At 45.5% G+C, this 17,389-nt stretch overlaps 1 protein-coding gene across 1 annotated transcript in view; it reads right to left on the bottom strand.

The window, feature by feature from the left end:
* TTF2 (transcription termination factor 2) overlaps positions 1 to 15,707 on the bottom strand; it is a 124,979-nt gene extending 109,272 nt beyond the window's left edge. The window contains exons 1-3 of the mRNA XM_078656604.1: positions 15,631 to 15,707; positions 8,729 to 8,797; positions 6,129 to 6,240 (exon numbers count right to left, since the gene is read on the bottom strand). Coding sequence (XP_078512730.1) covers positions 6,129 to 6,240; positions 8,729 to 8,756 — 140 coding nt within the window. The 5' untranslated portion in view covers positions 8,757 to 8,797; positions 15,631 to 15,707. The remainder of the gene's footprint in view (positions 1 to 6,128; positions 6,241 to 8,728; positions 8,798 to 15,630) is intronic.
* Between the last annotated feature and the right edge of the window lie 1,682 nt (positions 15,708 to 17,389).

Below are 17,389 nucleotides of genomic sequence, written 5' to 3' on the forward strand. Positions count from 1 at the left end.
GCTGTTATCATAACAGCTTTGCTATTCTGTTCAGGAAGAGCTTTTGCTAAAGATGTGGCAGAGAGTTTCTCAGCCCTACCAACCTGTTCAGGAAGGACATCTTGAATTGGGGCTGTAGCCATTACAGCCCCACTAACCTTTCCATTGGAATTCACCATTCTAGAATGGGTTTCCTGTTCAACCTCAGCCCAGGCTGAGATCTCCAAATCATTACCAAGTAGGCAGTCTACAGGCAAGTTTGGTGACACTGCCACTCTCTTTGGGCCAATGACACCTCCCCAGCTGAGACTTACTACTGCCATGGGATGATTTGTTTGGATTCCATCAATGTTTGTAACCTGGTATGTGGCACCAGGTAAAAGTTGATTAGAGGGGACTATGCCATCAGCCACCATGGTGATGCTAGCCCCTGTGTCTCTAAAAGCCTCAACTTTCAAACCATTGATGATGGGTTCTTGTCTATACTTGCTCAGAGTATTTGGGCAAGCAGAGAAGTTGGCAAACCCCATGCCAGTTTCATAAACAAGATCATTGGGTGATGGGGACCTGGATAGGCCAGGGTCCACCTGAGCTCCAACAGTAAACCCACCCAGATTCCTGGGTGTGCTTCCACTTCCTGGGGGATTACTGCTGACAGTAACAGGAGGTGTGGAAGCTGGCTTTGGAGGTATATTTTCTTTGTTGTTATTCTTGGGACAACAGTTGTCTGTTTTGTAATGCCCCACCTGTTTACAGGGATAACAATAAGGCTTTTTCTCAGTTGAAGAAGTGTCTTGGGACCCACCCCCATTCTTGGAGTTTTGGGGCCCTGGGGAAGTCTTTTCTTTATTTTTATCCCCACCCTTATCTTGAGGCTTGGTAGACTCCTTCTTCTGGTTATTGTCCTGATTCTTAGGCCTAATCCTGGTTCTGACCCACTTGTCTGCCTTCTTTCCCAATTCTTGGGGAGAGGTCAGATCAGAGTCCACCAGGTGCTGGTGTAAGAGCTGGTTCTGACAATTACTTAGGATCTGCTCCCTCATAATCAAATTATACAATCCTGTAAAGTCATGTACTTTGCTGCCATGTAGCCAACCCTCCAGAGCCTTAGTAGCACAATCTACAAAATCAGTCCAGTCCTGAGTCTGTGTCTTCTGGGTATCTCTGAACTTCAACCTGTACTGTTCAGTGGTTAAGCCAAACCCATCTATTAGGACACTCTTCAGGACTTTGTAATTGTTTGCATCCTCATGTCTGACAGTGAGGAGCTTATCTCTCCCTTTCTCTGAAAAGGAGTACCATAAGATTGCTGCCCACTGTTCCTCAGGAACCTGCTGTACCATGCAGGCTCTCTCAAGAGCAGTCATCCATTTGTGGATGTCATCCCCTTCTTTGAAGGGGGGCACAATCTTTGTCAGGTTTCTACTATCATAGGACCTGGGTTTCTCTTTAGGAATATTGCTGCCACCAGTGGCACCTAAGCCACACAATTTTTGCTCTCTTGCCAAGGCAAGTCTAGCTTGAGCCAAGGCTACCTCCTCCCTCTCTATCTGGAGTTTGACAGCCCTCATTCTGGCCCTATGTTCTAGCTTTTGAGAAGCACCCATGCTTCTCTGTGATTCTCTGGAGGCACTAGAAATATGAGAGTCCCCTGAGGGAGATCTCACTCTTCCGTTGCCTGGGAGAATAACATGTTGGGTTCTGGGGAGGTGCTGGCCCTCTCCATTCCCCAGTAGGTCCAAGTTGGCCTGGCTAAGCCTACCAACTGGAACCTGGCTACCCTGATCCTGTACTTCTAAGTCCTCAACATCTGAGTCCTCATCCAAGTCATCATCATCCTCCTCTTCAGGGGGATCAACTACAGGGGGGTTCCCTCCATTTCCTGTGTCTAGGGAAGCTGCTTTAGCCTTCTCTAAGTCATCCTGTTCTAGGATTTCTACCAGGATTAGGCAGGTGGGGCTTCTGCCCCTTTTTAACCCTCTTGCTTTGCACAAGGCAATCAAGTCTCTGCGGGTTAACTTGTCATATCCAAAAGTTGCCTGGGTAAGGTCAACTGTCACAGGAGTAGACCCTGAGGCTTTTCCTGTGTCAGACATGGTTACTAGTGAGGTGTAAGTGGTGCACTTACCTACACTAAGTGTTTTCCTACTGGACCTTGCTAGTGAGTTGTAGTCAGGGGTGTGCTACTCCCTTCAACCTACAACTACTAAGTTCAGTAGAACTTAATATGCTAAGCTTTTGATTTTATATGTACCTAGAGGTACTTGATGTGATCTTTCAATTTGATATAAAGATTGCAATGGTAAAACAACAGCAAGCTCAAATCCGCACCGCTGCTCACCAATGTGAGAAGTTGGCCTGGTAGGGGATGTTTCCAATTCTGGAACCACCTACTACCTGACCAAACAATCCCTTATGGTGTCTGGTTGTAAGTCAACCTTATTAGACAAGCTATCCTAGGGGTAGCATGGACTAAGCAGCCTAAAGGCTTAACTTAAGAGGTCGTGTTAAGCGAGCTGTTTTACCACATACAATCCTGTAATACCAAATGAAAGGACACCACACAAGTATATATTATAAAAATATATGTGTTTATTACTAAAAACAATCCCCAGTATTCTTTATAAATAAAGGGGCACAAGCGTTAAATCAAAAGCACTGTTTAAACATACAAAGTTGCACAATTATGGATGAGGGCAGGGGGCCACTCAAATCATATACTAAACAAGTGGTATAAGAGATGCCACTCGAGCAGTGGTTAGGCCTAGGGCCTAGGGAATCGCTGGGAGCAGTCAGGACAAGCAATGCTGAAGTCGGGAATGGCCCTCGGGATTCGGGAGATGTGCGGAAAGCGCACGCACGCACCAATGTTAACCAATGGTGCGTAAAAGTTGTAAAGTTAAAGTTAAAGGACACTTCCGCTGAACCTAGAGGAACAAAACTTAACACACAGACCCTAGAGGTGTGCACCAGTGTGGGAACACCGGCGGAGCAAAGTTACCTCACCCACAGGAAGTGGGTGCACAGGGTCGAAGTGGCGTCGGGTTTTGACTCGCAGGCTCTTGGTGCTTGAAGCTGAAAGGGCTGCAGGCGGGTTGAAGATGAAGTGTCCGGTGGAGTCCAAGGGTGGACTCAAGTTGTAGAGTACCTGAAAGCAGAGGGGACAGAGTCTGGGTCACTCAGCAGTGACCAGGGTGGAACCAGGACGGAACCAGGCAATGTCGGGCGCAATCAGGTGGTCGTCGAGGAGCTTCTCTCCGCTGTCACGTGGGCTCTGGGGCATCTGCGACGTCCAGGAGCAGGTCACGATCTGTCCCACGCAGGCTCTCACCGTCGGTGCAGTCGGCTTCAAGTTTGGAGCAAACAAGCCTTGGCAAGAGCAATCCACGCGGGATCGGAAGATTGCTTCTCACTCGGACCAGGAAGGTCAGAGTCGGGGCTCCTTTTCAGGGGAGCTGGTGTGGATCTGGAGCAACCAGATTCACGAGTCTTCTTAGGTAGTTCGTCGGCACAGGGACCACTAGCCAGCTGGCAAGTGACCGGGCCAACGCGTTGAGCCAAATAGAGCCAAAGGGCCCCACGCAGCACTCGTCGAGTGTGGAGGGCTGAACTTCGGCTCAGGAGCAGCTCAGGGTGGGGGCTTCTCAAACCCCGGTGCACAGCTTCGAGGGTCACTCGTGGGCTGCACGGTCAGCATCTCGTGGTCAATTCAAGATGGCGTGCCCCACGCTTCCGGTCGCCTCCACGGGTCTCAGCTCTGCAGGGACTGTGGATCGGGCTGTTGGAAGGCAGGCAAGCTTGATCTCGTCGATCTCAGTCGCTCGAGTTCCGGCGGGAACTGCAACTAAGTAGACGTCGAGGGCTGGATGGTGCCTGCTGCTGCAGGGTGGTCACTCCTTGACCACAAGGGAGATTCTTCGGGCTTCCACGTTGAGATGGAGGTCCAAGGGTCCAGAGTTTCGTTTCTAATGTTTCTTCCAGGAAATCTGATGTGCATTGGCACTGCTCCCACTCTTATTCGAATCTGGTGGGCGTGATTACCTGCTAGGTCCCCTCCTATGGGTGGGACCCAGGAAGTGGGTGGATACACCCCCTTCCTTTGATCCAGGCCGCCCTGGCACGAGGGCTGGAGTGCCCCAGAACCGGTTTGGCCGGATTATGCAAGGGGCAGCCTTGTGCGCCCCAAGCAGTGTCTGGTTTCTTTCAAACCTCCCTGCTACAATACACTATCTCCTGTCTGGAGGGCGGTGACACCCTCCTGTGACAGGAAACCCTTTGTCCAGGACCCATTTGGTTGAGTTTCAGTCAACTGCAGGGGTCCAGACATTTGTCTGTGGCAGAGGCATCCATTTTGTGGATCTTAAGGTCTTTGGAGAAGTTAACCGCATTAAAGTAAAGTAACATGTCTTACCCCTCTAGAGGGGTGGAATGCCATCCCCGTCGCCAGAATTGGCGAGGGGATGGTATTCCAAATCGTATGACACCTTACACGACATGTTTTGATAAAGCCAAACCAAAGTTGCTAAATAACCGCGAGGATTATAAGGCACTTAATAGTATATGGTATGGCATTATCCTGAAACAGCTTAGGGATTTGTTCCCGACGGCTGCAGACAGGCTCAGCTCATGCTAGAGCTCCATCTCACATAAAACCACGCACTCAGCCTCCAGGATTGATGAGGCCTTCTATAGGAGTGGCTCACAGGTTTACATGTGTCCAGATATAGGTTTAGATATAGATATACTATACCTAAGCAAGGGGTGTTTACACCACCTTACCCCAGCTGAGTGATCAGCCAGTTGTGTCAATTTAAGAACCAGCCAGGGGTGGCAAAAGATATGCTGCAGCCCCTGGTAGGCCTTGGTGGCCCCTATGCCCTGTGCACCTATAGTGCATTATACAGGGGCTGACAAGGAGTCCATTTCCAATTGTGGTATGTACCTAGGGTACATGGAATCCATTTTACAGAGAGAGCAGATGGCCTGGGGCCCTGATTAGCAGGGAACCAGGTCAACTAAGTCAAAAAAGCAGCTAAACACAGGCAAAAAATCCGGGGTAACCATAGTCAGGTAGCCACCTTCCTACACTAGGGAATACCAATGGATGGCATCTAGCAGGCACCCTAAGGAATACCAATGGATGGCATCTAGAAGCCACCCTAGGGAAAACCAATGGATGGCATCTAGCAGCCACCCTAGGGAAAACCAATGGATGGCATCTAGCAGCCACCCTAGGGAAAACCAATGGACGGAATCTAGCAGGCCCCCTAGGGAATACCAATGGATGGCATCTAGCAGGCACCCTAGGGAATACCAATGGACGGAATCTAGCAGGCCCCCTAGGGAATACCAATGGATGGCATCTAGCAGGCAGCCTAGGGAATACCAATGGATGGAATCTAGCAGGCAGCCTAGGGAATACCAATGGACGGAATCTAGCAGGCCCCCTAGGGAATACCAATGGATAGCATCTAGCAGGCAGCCTAGGGAATACCAATGGATGGAATCTTACTGGCAACGGATATAATCTAGCTGGGAGTTTTGAGTACAAGTTGGCTCTTCTCTATACCCTTTGTGCACTCCTCACATTTTTAGACCTTTCAATGCTGCTTTGCCACGCTTGGGAACCATCCAGAACCGGGGTACATCAATAATAATGTTCTTTTGCAGATCTTAGTGAGTCCGTTCATTCGTTTCCCTTGCTGGGCTCAACCAGGTTGCCACCTGTGAGCAGCACAACATGCCAGGGGGAAAATGCTCCTTAGGGAAGGGATGGCATGCTCACCCTCCCACTCCATCAGCCAACTGAGACTTTTAACACGTACATGTTGTTCAGATCTGATTCAGGCTAGAGGAAGCTAGCGGGGGTTTGAACTCCAATCCTAATTAAGAGCTATAGTTGGGTTAATTTTATCACCTTAGAAGAAGTAGCGGAAGGCAGATATCCTGAACACCTGTAGGAGGTACTAAGAGGTTAAAACGTAGATAAACAGCCTACCTGAATGACCTCTACTGAAACTGGTCTAACATGGTGATTGAGTTGGTCATTTGTAGCTCTCAACGCATGAAATAAGGTAAAACACATTGACAATATTACGCAAAACAAGTACATTAAACAAGTAACAATGGGCTTCATGATGAGGACCTACTCGACAGGCCGTGTAAATCCACAGGGAGACTCGCCCTTTGTAGCGCAGACGTAGAAGCTCTTGCCTTTGTTCGGCCCATCACGAACCCCCGTCTTCAAAAGGCACAGAGATCCTACAGCAAATGAAAACAAAAAGGAGACCGGAATCGGATTGAGCATCCCGCATGCATGCAGCTTTATGAAAGAAAACAGAAAAATATCTTCTCAATTCTAGTAGTCAATAGTTTTATTCAATTTATGAAGAGAGCACAGATTGTTAATTCTCTTTTTCTTGCGGATTAAAAAAAAAAACTTTCACACAAAATGGGATCAAACTGTAGTCACCAACTCAAGTGAAATACTTGCCGACTATCTTCTTTACATAGCAAACAAGGAGGTGATGGACGAAGCGCTGACACTTTTCAGACACTCAACCCAGTCACAGATCTGGGTTGAATCCATCATCATTCTTCAGCTCACTTCGCCACCCCAGATTGTACCCAGCCATATGCAAACCAGTCTTGACCCTGTGTCTGAAAAGTTTCAGCGCTCCATCCACCATCTTCTTGTGTTTGCTTTGTTCGCCCTAAGTTGGCAGGGCATGCCCAGACGTGGGTCCCTTGATCACTGTGCCACTGGATTCAAGCTAGCCTGGCTGATGAGGGGTGAAACCCCAAACCCGTCCCAGGATGCTTGATTCCAGTCCAGAGAAGACCTGGCTTGGCAGTTGGGGCTTGACTGTTCCCATTGGGCAGGGGGGTCAAGAATGATTTGCACATAGCTGTGTGAACTGGGGTGGCGGAGTGAGCTAAAGAACGATGATGGATTAAACCCAGATATTTAACTTGTTTTTTTTCTCCCTTTTGAGAGCCAGTGCATGCTCTTTGATTTTAAGGTGAGGGTATCTTCCCAAGACAAGTTGTCATTATTACATTTCAAACAGTCCAGATCTGAGGACCATGGCCTTATTGCAATTAGCATGAATAGTTTTTCAAATTTTACCCTTAAGTTATCAAACACATGCAGATGTGTTCCAACAAAGCAAAGAACCAACAACTTGGTTGCTAACCCCTACGTCTGCTGACTCTTCATCCTGTAACCCAAGTTCTGATGACCCTACATCAACCTTCACAGCAAACACAGCGATCACTTGGGGCAGTATTTCTGAGGCTGCTAAAAGGAATGCTGCCTCAGATTAATCAGCATTGTTCGAGCTGGACACTCCAACACATCCCATATGTTTTGTTCCAGACTTACTGGTTTCAAAATTTGATGACCAGGTTTGGATTTGATGGACCACAATCAGGGTCGGCCTTAACGATGGTGGCGCCCAGTGCGACAATGTCTGGTGGTGCCCGCCCCCATCCATGGTGGAGGTTTTAACCTCTCCCACCACGAATGCCCTCAAGTCTGTGTAACCACTCTCTTTCAGAAGCATTTAGTTATATAGCGCCACTCATAACAGTGTAGGGCATTAGAGCACTTTGCACACACACTTTTCACAGAGACAATCAATCTTGTGTGTTTAAATCAGCCTTTAGGAAATATTACATAACCCAGAGGACTACAAGGTGTAGGAGTGACATGTTATCCATACTGGTAGACAGTATAGTTAAAGAGTGTTTGGTTTGGAGAAGCACAAACTTAGAATTGAAAATGGAGCACCATAATTAGGGGTTCTCTTTAATAATAAGAATCGATTTCTACCCAAATGAATCATTTTTGCTACTTTAATCTAGGCTCTAATCTGTACTTTGCATTGCACATGCAGTTCTTTGGGGACAGTTAATAACTCACTGATCTAGATTAGGATTTTAATTTATAAACTGCAAGTAACAAAAGGATGTCTGTATGAAAAGCAGTAACCCACATCTATTTACATTGTATGCACTCTGTGATCTGCATTGTGCACGTTTTTTGCAGCAGGCATATTCAACCGCTGTGCTATTTTATGATCAGTCAAAAGCTAAACTAGACAACACTCCAATCTCTCTCCAGGAAGAACATTAATCACCGCCGTTACCTTGACATTTGGAAATTGCAGAAGGCAAGGGATGCGTCAGCAGGTGCTTTTAAAACCAAAATTAACTTGCAAACACAGCTCCCCCTGAACTCAGCACCCGGTGCGGTTGCACCGGTTGCACCGCCTTAGCACAGGCCCGGACCACAATAAATGAGCAGATTAATTTTCTGTCTGGAATCATGCCATCGGATTTAGAAATGGAGGATTTGCTAGGGTGAAAACAATGACAAATCACAGCAGCATCTGCTGTTGAAACCCACATCTGACCCATAATATTATGGGTCTATAGCAAGGTTCACTATTATAAGAACATTGACGGAGAAAGTGGCAACACTGACTTTGACCTCCCTCAGAAGCTGTTTTCATCCTTGACAGGCGGTTCGTTTTCTCTCTAGTCGTGGAATCAGGACAGAGTTTTGATACATTGACTGGATCCATCACTGGCATTTGACACAGTAGACCAGGTTTAAATGGTCAATAGACATGAAGAGGTTGTGATAGTAAGAAATACTCAGTTAAAATAAGTAGGATTGTCCTGTAAGGACATGCCGGTCACTTACATGCAGCACCAAGCCCACCCGCCCCCACTCATTACTCACCGTGATCCCCGCAATGCACCTTCTCCATGGCGAACCTTTTGAAGTCTCAGTGCTGGAGGATTCAGGCTGCTGGAAAAAAATAATGTACTGCTCAGTTACTCAGAAGATTGAGAACTGCTAGTCTGCACCAACTCCATTAACCACTACTAGATTACCCCCTTAATCTACTACAAGCTTTCTATAACTCAGCCTTTCTTGAATGTATGATGTTACAATGCATACATTTACAATGCATGCCTTTACAACGCAGTTTTTACATCGTAACATCCTTTACAACGCATTCCATTACATCGCATAACACTACGTCGCATTGTTAGAAACTACCTTTACAAAGCCTTCCATTACATCGCATTATACCTTTACAACGCATACCATTATATTGCATTTCAGGTAAGTATTGGATAGTGTAGGGGTAACAATTACTATTCTAACTCCAGGGGGTGCAACAGTAGGGTAAGTGTTGGATAGCGTAGGGGTAAAAATTACTATTCTAACTCCAGGGGGTGCAACAGTAGGGTAAGTGTTGGATAGCGTAGGGGTAAAAATTACTATTCTAACTCCAAGGGGTGCAACAGTAGGGTAAGTGTTGGATAGCGTAGGGGTAAAAATTACTATTCTAACTCCAGGGGGTTAAACAGTAGGGTGGGTTTTTCGATAGTGTAGGGGTACTATGCGTTCTAATGTCATGCAATATAAGTGTCAAGCGATGGAAGTGTTGCATGGTAAAGGATGTTTCCCGCCTTTCTTCAATGTACCACATTGCAATTATTACTGCCTGCTTCCCTTTGACCCCGCAACCATGTCAATGACAAAGGGCATGTCTTGAAACAATTACTACAAAGCCAAAACTATTGTAAGGTGATTCAACAACACACAAGCAACCAAAGACATGATACGGAAGTACGAGCCATCACATGACTACAACACTAGACTGCAAGTGGAGTATACGGGTTGACGTATGACAGGGAAACAGAAAGATCAAATACGTGGCCTGGTAATTTGTCTCCTACTAATGGAATTCTGAGATCACCTTATACTACATGTTTTGTTTAATAATATTACGCTCATGCTATCTCTTTACTGTAAAAGAACCAACAAAGACAATGATGAAAAGTGCTCACCAGCCAGCATCTATGATGGGTATTGCTCTACTTACAGATGTGGTTCTGTGGTGGTCTATGGGTCACGTCGATTTTCAGCTCCCATTTACTGATGTCCAGTAACACTGCCCAACAGGGTGTGACCACGTGCCACAATCGTCAGATGTTAATACCAGAGCTGACGCACCAACTTCTTGAACATACTATGCATTTCACTCAGTAACCGGCGACAGCACGTTTTGTCAAACTCTCTCTTGCTATTGTCCTCAATCACCCATCAGAGATTGCTGCAGTATTACACCAACGATCATCTACCGGAAGTTCCATGACCCAGAGATCGAACAATCCGGAGTAAACCCAGAGACACACTCAGCAAGACTTTCCAGCATGGAATACCTACGCCCTCCAGTCTCACATATGTATTATTAACCATCTCCTCCACTGCTAACCGTTATTCTCTGGAAAAAAGAAACTGAAGATTACAAGACGAAGAATGGATACTGACTGCCCTTGTATTCTCCATCTCGTCGCCAACATTTGGCCAGACCTAAACGGTCACCAATTCACACAGGCCTCTTATCTTTTGCTTCACATTAGCTTTAGTGGACCACAGATTAATAGAAGGGTACAGCATGAAAAGGATCAACGGGCCACAAGGGTCCGCTTCCAGGTGCTTTATAGCAAGGTTCAAGCTGTGTAAGTATACATGCACTTCCCCAATCACCCCCGACAACTTCTGCTATTATATGACCAGAGAATCACTGCCCATTTTGGGCTTCTTTTCTATCAGCCACTTTTGCACAATCGTCCTCCAAGGCACAGAGAATTTGATGCCAAGCAAGGAACAGAATCATATTCACATCTGGTTTAAGAATCCCATTTCTCATCAAAAGGAGTTCAACTTTGATCAGGAGTTCACAACCGGAGCCTGAAAAATCCATAGAATGTTCCCACTGTGAACGAATCAGTCCCACATAAATCCCTCACTACGGTTGTGATGCAGCGGGGGGAGGTACCAGCATGCCAGCACTTGGTTCAGTGGGGAGAACAAAGATGACCAGACTAGCTTCTTAACGAAGGGTACCTCCCGTCCCATGTGACTACTACAGGTATAGACCTTTCTACTCAAACTGGCCTCGCTTTCTTGGAGAAAGAACCCAAATTCACTCAATTAGTTCAATCCTGGAGAAAAATGGAAATTTCAAGAAAGACAGCAATGTCTTGTGAGATCAAGTTGTCTACTCCAGAATGGGGAAGGGGTACTTATCGATGTAATTATCATTTAGGTCTTAAGAGAAAAAAAAACCTTCCAATAACTTTGATTTTTGGTGAATTTCAGCAACAGGCTTTTACAACAAAAAAAAAAACAAAGTGGATTGGTAACCTCGCCAAATTCTTGTTTCTCACTTCCAACATCACAGGCTTGGTACAGCAGTGTGAATTTAATTTTGAACAGGTACTGCAGACAGTGTTTTTTAAACAGTGCAGTTTAGTTTATAAGCTTCTCTATTAGAAGTTCAGCCACACAGCAGCGTAAGATCTCAGAAATACACTGGCATTTTCCTCAACTCAAAAAAGAACACTTGATAGACAGAATGCAGAACAATGTCATACGTTCACCCCAGTACAGAGATCTGGGCCTAATTCCATCGTTTTTTTGCTGACCATGCCATTCCAGTTTGGACCCAGCCATATGCAAATCAGTCTTGACCATGCACCCAATGGGAACAGTCCAGCCCAAACTGCCAGGCCAGGTCCTCCCTGGACTGGAAACAAGCACCCTAGGATCGGTTTTGGGCTTTAAGCCCTCATCAGCCAGGATAGCTTGACTCCAGTGGCATGGAGAGCAAGGGACTCACGTCTGAGCATACCCGTCCCACTCGGGGTGAATAATGCAAAAAAGAATAATTGATGGGCAGAATGCAAAGTGAGCTAAAGAATGATGATGGATTGAACCCAGATCTGTGACTGGGGGTGAGTGTTTGAAAAGTTTCAGCACTCCGTCCATTATCTCCTTGTGTTTGTTTCATATTCCTCAACACAACCATAGCTCCTGCGTCCCAAATAAGTGCAGTAATTGGAGCACAGTTGAAATTGAAAACGCTAACAGTCTTTTTCGCTCCCTCCTCCCATGGCGGGTAGTAAGCATTTCATGAATACTCACCCACCTTATGGCAAAGATCCTACATTGATTCAAGTATGTTTAAAAAAAGTAACAAAGCACCTACTCCAGCCTGGATGCAGAGACTACATCACCCCAGCACTCTATTTTCTATTTCCATGCTCACCAAATCAGTTCCAAGGGAATCTGCTTCACGCGCGGGGCCTTGCACAGTCTGGGTCCCCATATAGGCAAAACCAGCTTGTCATCAGCCTCACAGCATCTTCTGCCTCAATGTTGGAAACCATTTGGCACTGCGAACATTCACAGAAGTAGACATGCACATACTACTCTGCACAGTTAACAAGGATTTTTAATTACATAGCGAAGCAAAGATGCTGCGTAGAGGCCTGCACATAGTCACAATATGACCCGTCATGCTAACCTGCTAAGAACCCTGGAAATACATTGAACAAAAATGGAATTACACTAGATTAATTTTTTATTAATGCTAAGAAACAGTTTACCCCTGTGAAGCAGTGTTGTTGTTACATAGAAGTGTACAGGCCTTTCAAAAAATGACTGAAAAACTCTGCTCCCCCCGCCCCCCATTCCCTCGGCCATTGTCGATACCAGAAAAAAGCCTGAAAGTTTGATCTCCTCACAACTTTCTCTAATTCGGAAGGCTATTTTAAAAAGCCAGCATCCATGTGCCAGCTACACACATGCACAACATACTCAAATGTTGCTCTCATTCAGGTCTGTCAGCATTCATCCGTAATCTGAAATATTTGAAACTGCCCCACAGCTACCCATTGGACGGCCTTACGCATTCTCCAAAGCTGAACACCTCAAACGAATACATTTTTAGCTCACACTACAACACACTTGTAGGCGCAATTCCAAAGATCCGCTAAAATAGGTCACGCCTCATCCCAGAATCCAGGCCAGGACTTGTCAAGCGTCCTCTAAATCTGCAATCCTTGAGTAAATGCAGAATCAACAATGGCATATCATACTTCTACACAGTCCGGCACAATTTGGGCCATTACACATCACCTAAAATCCTCCAAGACAGGTTGGGCCTCATTCCCGAACATAGTATAGGACTGCTTGGTAATCCTATATGGCCGACCCGGAATCATGGATTTGCCGCATAATCCATTTGCTGCATTACCTGCAGATTTTAGTTTTTAAAAAAGTTTCCAGTTGTTAAACCATTAAATCTATTTTGGCCCTCTCCTGCCGCATAATTCCATGGCCCTTTTCATATATTTAGTACGCGTGCATGCAGTAACTGCAATGACATGATACATGGATGGATGTACGGTCAAAAATGGTGAGGACCGTTCTGAACATCAAAAGCCATGAAAACATAGGGCTCACTGCACCCATCACCCTCTGCCCATGACTGTACAGAAATGTGTTGCAGGCCGTTATAAAGTTATAACATTTATAGGTTTCACAAATCCAATTAAAATAACTTTTTGACATGGAGAACACCAATGGATTATGTAGTGGAAACATGCTTTGAACCATCACGCCATGAAAACAGATACTAAGCTGCTTTTCAATTGCAGAATTAATATTGCCAATATCTGCCATAGAATACATCAAACTGATGGATTGCTTTAAGCGTTCATTTCAGTTCCGAGTAAGTAGTTTTGGGTTTGCATTTTGTTTTGGCTCCACGGACAAGACATAGTTCCATTCCTGTGGCTTTTAGAATCCGCATAACTGGTCAGTTGAATTAAGGTTCAATTGGTGTCAGGGGCAGTTTTAGGCTCCCAGATAGCTGAGCAAACGTACAAAGGTTTGGATACTGTATTCCAGCCAAATATCACAAAATGAGCTATAGTATCTTATGATGTATCCAGGATTGTGTTTCTGTGTGAGTGAAGGGCAATTTTGCATCAGCGTGGACGTTGTTCTTTTTAGGTCGAAGCCTACCAGACAGTACAGCTATCTATTTTGCTTTAGACATCATAGGGACATTCAGAAAGCTGACCTAGAAATGCGTTCCATCCCTTGCTTGTTTAGTGGTGTGTAACCAACATTTTATGGCTTTCTGTTTGCTGGCTTTATTTGCTTTAGGCTGTCCAGCTTGAGATTACCCGCTCCTGGTGCCCAAACCTTATTTACTGTATTCTTCCACAAGCTTGCTTTCTGTAAACAGGCCTTTAAATCTTGTTCTTAACTTGTTACATTTGCTGTGCATTCAAAGACCGAGGTCACATGTCAAGCTCACTCTTCTGAGGGAGCTAGGTGTTTACCTTTTTTTTCCGACTTCAAAGTGAGAGAATGTGTGTGACAATCTTGCTGAACATCCATTTAAGAGGAGAGGGCGTAAGGTTTTTTCCTAGCACACATACAAAAAAATCTGTGCTGAGGTTTCAGAATATATCAGAATTAGGATAAATGAAGCACATTGCTTTGTGATTCTGAAGTGTGGAAACATATTTGAAAACAATGAAAACACATAAATACACTAGTGATGATATTTGCACAAATGATCACGTGTGCAATAAAACAGTATTTCGGTGAAAATGTAATTTATTGAAATTGTTGCCTGAAATGGCAGTGCACTACCACACTGTCAATACTCCACACTACGCCACTTCACTCTAAGGCACTTTACGCCACTCCAATCTACCCCACACCATTTACCCCAGTCCACCCTTTCCCACTCTAATCTATCCTACTCCACTATACCCCAATCTACACAACCCTGCTACAATCTACCCCACTCCAACCTACCCCAATTCAAATGACACTAGTCCAATTCAACCCAACCTACCACACTCCAATTCACCCCACCACTCTACGCCAATCTACCTCAATTCACCACACTTTCCACTCTATGCCACTCTACCCCACTCCACACCACTCACCTGTAGTCACCCTGAACAGAAGCCACGCTGGTGTACATAGTGGCCGAAAAAGATTGCCAAAGCCAATAGCCCTCGAGCAGGCGAGACCCACTAACTTTACAAATGCCCGTTCTTATTAAACACGCGAGGCAGACCAAGATTTTTTATTTTTTTTGCAGATTCATATAGCGCCAACTCGACCGGTATTTGAGCACCAGTTACGTTACACAAGGACACATTAATTTTTTTTTGGGGGGGTGGGGGTAGGCATAGGGAGATGAAGTGATTTGCCCAAAATCACAACCTTGGTTTCCCAGCTCTAAAGTCGTCAGACCACAAGATTCAGCTCTCTGTGGCTGCAAAGCCTGATGATGAGGAGGACGGGAAGTGGCTGCTTTTCAGCTTTCGGTTGGGGGCCTCTAAAGCCACCGGGTGTGAGCTAGAATGCAAGGCTCAGGCGGCTGCATACACCAGCACAGCTATCCCCCCCCCATCAGGCGGCAGGTATGCATCCTTCAGCGAGCGCCTGCTTCTTGTCCAAGTGCATTCTGGGACTTGTAGTGTCACTTTTAACATTACAACTAGAAGCAACAAAAGCAAGCTAAAGCGGCTCAAGAGCTCGGTGTAAAGGCCCTCCATGACACGGGGGCTACTTGACAGCTATGTTAGCCCGCAGCGGTCAGACCACCATTTTTTTTATTTTTGTAATTGTAACGCTCGCAGCACTATCACCCCTTCCTGCCAATAACCGGCGTCTCAACGTTAACCTTGCTCAGGTTCACGAATGCCGACCCGCCTCCCACAGGGAAGGGTCCCAGAGGCTCCACTTACCTCCCAGGCCCCGAGTCTGGAGATTTAAACCCAGCACAGCTGCCTCTGCCCAGCTCTCCTCTCTGTATCACTTCAAAAAGTTAAAGCAGGGTCAAACAGCCAATCGGAGCGCTAGAATGGATTATTGGCAGGATGATGGACGAATCAAACCCGCGGCAATCCAGCGATTGGCCCTCCTCCGGAACTGATGGTCCTGCTGCTCCGGCCTGACTTCCTGGACGCACCGGAAGTAATCGCTGAACTGTGCAGTAGGTGTGTCGCCCCTTCGCCCCAAAGCTTTGCTTTAATTTGGGGCTTTAATACGAATATGTGGGGCCTGGTCAGGGGCTGTTGGGGCACGACCCCTCCACACAGGGCGCTCTCCTTCTAGAGGTTTCTGCATTCACGTCCAATTCATTGATTGCATGAATGTTATTGTTTCATATATTTTTAACCTCTTGACTGTGTTTTGCTAATTTTAGAAATGTCTCTCTACCGTAAGGAAAAGTAATACACGGTGAGGATGCCACGATATAGCCAGCCTGCCTGCCTGCCAGCTGCCTAAACATTGCATCTTAAAAATACATGAAGGTCGAAGAATGACCCAAAAAATACGATCCCGTCTTTACACGAAAGGCATAAACTTGGGGCAGATTTACAAGCCCCTTGCGCCACTTTTGCTTCACTTTTCCTATGTTAAAAGTGACGCAAGGGTCTCGTAAATAAGCCCCTTGGAGTCTAAAGCAAGCCTAACGCCCTTAGTAATGACATTTTTGCTACCTAAAACACCAATTATTTCTTATCATGACACGTTCTGCAAGAGCCATGAGAAATCTGCATCTCAGAAACGTACATCTATTCACGAAAAGTACTAAAGTCAATGATTAAAGTTTGCCATTTTGTCTTCTCTTCGGTGGCTTCCCATCCAGGCAAGATTAATCTACACGACTGCCTGCATCACCCACAAAGCCTTGCATATTTCCTCCCCTCGATACCTTGCAATTACACTTAAAATCTCTGGAGGCTCTAGATCTTCTCGTAATGCGGAAAATCTTCTGCTTGAGCCCCCCTCCTTCAAAAGGGAAAGATCGATGGCTCAGTCCTTCTCAGGCAGTGCGGAATCTGGAACTCACTTCCTCCATTACTCGGTACCACCAACTCTACTTGGACCTTCAAAACCGACCATGAATATCTTCTCCTCCAAAGATACTTCCAGAACTAATACATCCCTTTTCATGTCCCTCAAAGAAGTTTTTTCAATATTGCAAATTTGTAATCTATGCCTGTACGATCTTCCGAATGTGTGTTTTTGGTTTATTTTTGTGTGACCACCAGCGTTTGTTTTATTCTATTTTTTCTTCTTTCTCATGTGTTTCTGTAACATGTAAATATGTAAAATTCTCCTCCTGTAACGTACTTGGTTCTATTGTGAAGCGCTCTGACACCTTTGGGTAAAGTCCACGCTATATAAAATTGCATTAAATAAATAAATACAATTTCCCAACCTTTTACTCCCTTTACAGCCGAGTACACGATTGGCCTAGCAAAAACTTGAATCTTCTGTTCCACCTTGAATTTATATCCTTGTAGATTCTTCTTACCAGTCAATGAGTGTGTAGCCACTTTGCTACTTAGAATAATGTATTCTATTCTTGTTTCGGGAACAGTACCTGGTGATCACCAAGCATTTAATTGTAAACTCACTTGCAAATAAGCCTACCCTTGATTTATTATCCTCCTTAGGTTATGAACCTATTTATTTAGTGTCCTACCAACAGTG

Source organism: Lissotriton helveticus, chromosome 8 (genome assembly GCF_964261635.1).
Source record: "Lissotriton helveticus chromosome 8, aLisHel1.1, whole genome shotgun sequence".
In the NCBI taxonomy this organism is placed as follows: Eukaryota; Metazoa; Chordata; class Amphibia; order Caudata; family Salamandridae; genus Lissotriton; species Lissotriton helveticus.